The sequence below is a fragment of the Cyprinodon tularosa genome, unplaced genomic scaffold, assembly GCF_016077235.1.
Source record: "Cyprinodon tularosa strain WSP-4 unplaced genomic scaffold, ASM1607723v1 ctg467, whole genome shotgun sequence".
Classification (NCBI taxonomy): Eukaryota; Metazoa; Chordata; class Actinopteri; order Cyprinodontiformes; family Cyprinodontidae; genus Cyprinodon; species Cyprinodon tularosa.
In genome coordinates, this window is record NW_024039193.1 from 907,325 (window position 1) to 910,606 (window position 3,282).

Consider the following 3,282-nt stretch of genomic DNA (forward strand, 5'->3'; position numbering starts at 1 on the left):
GATCAGTCTGGACTACGAGTGAAACCTTGAAAGCTTGCGAGATCAGGATGGTCTCACGAGGCTAGGGAGAAAGGTCCTCTGTGTGCAAAATATTGCCCTTGCCAATGGGCTGGGCCAGACATTGACCATTTAATGACCTCAGGGCATTATAAGGGTAAGTTAAAAAAAAAAGTCACAATTTGAAATGTTATGAATTTTGTCTTACTGTACTTTTGGTTCAGAGTCATTTTAATAAATTGCCAGAAAAGAAGTTTGACCAGATTTTCCTCTGCTCCACGTAGTATAGAATAGCAATGTGTTCTGTTCCCATTTCCCACCTAACTGGTTAAAAGAAGGCTCTTACGGTTTCTGTCACAATCAAAAGATGAATTAATCTGTGTGGGAAAGTCAGGATCATTGCAGCATTTATATAAAGCAATGAAATCAAGGCTGGACCAACTAATTATGAATGTTTTACTCTTTAAAGAAAAATGGCAAAAAAAAGAATAATATTTTGACTTTAAGGTAGGTAAAATCAGTGACTCTATGCAGACAGAGACAGACAGAAAGACAGTATAAGGCTACGAGAACTGTTCATTACAGCTCTGGAAGGAATAAACACATTGTCTGCTTATAGAAAATGTAATATTAACACATTTTTATTTCCAATATTTATGGAGCTGTTCTGTATATGAAACCAGTGACAGAAATATTCAATTGAAACATGCAAAGAGTAAAATGAAACAGTAGTCAATAAAAATATGTCTATTCAGTGGAAAACTGTGAAGACATTTCTATTATATGTTGGCGTCACAAGAATTAGGTCTTAATATCTGAAAAGTTATAATCAGTTTAACTGATTTTCTAAACCAGGTGTAGAAAAAAGCATAGATAATGGGATTTATACAGGAGTTAAAGTAAAGTAACCAGATGAAAAATGCTAAAAGTTGAGCATCAACTGTCTGGCCTGCAAAAGCGGGGTAATAGTATGGACAAAAGCATATGAGAAACACAATCACAACCACACCAAGGGCTGTAGCTGCTTTTCTCTCAGACTTCTTTGCAGTTTTACAAACTACACCTTTTATAGTGACAGCCGCAACATGAGACCTCATAGACCGAGCCTGAGACACGGCAACAATGAAAACTCTCATATATAGAACAATGATGACAGTTATTGGGCCAAGAAAGGTCAATATAACATCAAAGACTCCAGTTAAAACATCAACTAAAATCACGCATTCTCCATAACATGAGTTATACTTGTCTGGATTTTTTATGCTATCCCTTAGTACCAGAATATTATAGAACACAGACCACCCCCAACACAGACAAATACAGATTTGAACTCTTCCCACTGTTACTTTAGTGGGATAACATAAAGGATCACAGATTGCCATATATCGGTCTGCTGATATAAGAACTATGTTTCCTACTGACACAGATGTAATGATAAAGGAGGTATACATAAAGAATGCACACATGAAGCTTCCAAGTCTCCAGCATCCTTCTGTTTGAATGATTTCAAACGGCATGAGTAGAAGTCCAACAAGAAAATCTGAAACAGCCAGAGAGAGGAGGAAGAGGTTGGTAGAGGTGTGCAGCTTCCTGAAACACAGAATTAAGGTGGATGGCCATTACAATCACTAAAGAAATAAATTACAGAAGATACTTCCTAATTAAAAATCCCTTTTAGCATAAAATAATAGAATACTTATAAACAGTCAAATGGTGCTTCAAGTAAGATTGACATCTCTAAAGCAAAAGATAAAGTAAAAGATGAAACACAAATGTTTGATAAAAAATTTAAAAAAGAAAAGCATTTTCCTTTATTGCCAAATATTTAACATACAACAATGTATTTGTACCTGAAGTGGGAGATGGAGATGATAACCAGCAGATTGAGTGATACTGTCAGAAAAGAAATACAATAGAAAAAAAGGTTAAGCAAAGTGTTCTTAGCCTGATCCTGCAGTAACTTTCTGCAAGAGTTGTTAAGTTGCGGAAAGCAGAGTTCCTCTCTATTATATGTTTCCATCTTGAGAGAAAGGAAAACACAGCGAAAGCCGCTGGGCTCTGGTTGCTGTGGGATCAAACGCTCTTATATTTAAACTGTTTTTAATGCTCCTCCTTTGACAAACATGATAGCTTGATGTTTTTTTCCTTTCACATATCTTCTATGCAAGCATATCAAATTCTATATTTCATAAAAGGATATAAATTAGATGTCTGAAATTGTTTTATTTAACTCATCTAGTTTTATTCATACCTAAACCAGGGCAAAGAAAATGCATCTGATGACTAGACTTAGACTTAGACAACATCTATTGTTGTTTTGTATACAGAGTGTAAACAAAACGAAATTTCCTTTTGTACAGCTCACATGAAATTTCCATTTTTTTAATCAGAATCAGAAATACTTTAATAATATATATATATATATATATATATATATATATATATATATATATATATATATATATATATATATATATATATATATATATATATATATATATATATATATATATATATATATATATATATATATATATATATATATGTATATATTAGTGCTTACTGGCCTACCTCAGGCATGAGTGCTACTGGAACAAGACATAGATGGACAAGAGCAGAAAACTTGGAACTGATAAAATGCTACTATACAAGCAACCCCAGTGAGAGAGGTTACATGCAGAGATTATTGGAGTTATGGCAGCTCCAGAATCCATCATCGACACTGACAAAGAAACTACTACTAACTCAGTGCTCTAACATCTGCAAACGGCAGCTCCTATCACAGCTAGAAATTGATGAGGTACAACTGATATGCTGCGGCAAGGGGGAGTCAGGACAACAGGTCAATAGAGAGATATCATCATCATCCCAACACACAGAGATTTGGTCCCCAGCCAACAACAACAAGCCCACTAACGGAAAGGGCGGCTGACCTACGACTCATAACTAAACTGGATCCCCTAGTACGACGACCAAGACTGCCAAGGCTAAGTGACAGAGTACCCTCTGAAAGTCTTCTAGAAGATGTAAATGCAGCGCTACGTACTATCCCTACTAAATACATAACTGAGACCAATGAGCTGACCTATGCCACAGCTACAGTGATCCTAGAGATGCTTGGCTATAAGATAAACACCAAAGGCCACAAAGCGGAGCACTACCCCCCATGGAGGAGAAGGCTGGAAGCCAAGATCAAGGCAACACGAAGAGAGGTTAGTCAGCTCTCAGACCTGGAGAAAGATCTGATCCACCCAGGGCTGAGACTGAACAGTACTGGAGAAACAT

At 36.2% G+C, this 3,282-nt stretch overlaps 1 protein-coding gene across 1 annotated transcript; it reads right to left on the reverse strand.

Moving 5' to 3' along the window:
• Positions 1-776: 776 nt before the first annotated feature.
• LOC119794033 (trace amine-associated receptor 13c-like) lies at positions 777-2,017 on the reverse strand. Its single transcript, XM_038301362.1, has 2 exons — positions 1,848-2,017; positions 777-1,587 (listed from the first exon to the last, which is right to left on the reverse strand). The coding sequence occupies exons 1-2, from the start codon at positions 2,015-2,017 to the stop codon at positions 777-779; spliced, it is 981 nt and encodes a 326-aa protein (XP_038157290.1).
• Positions 2,018-3,282: the final 1,265 nt, after the last annotated feature.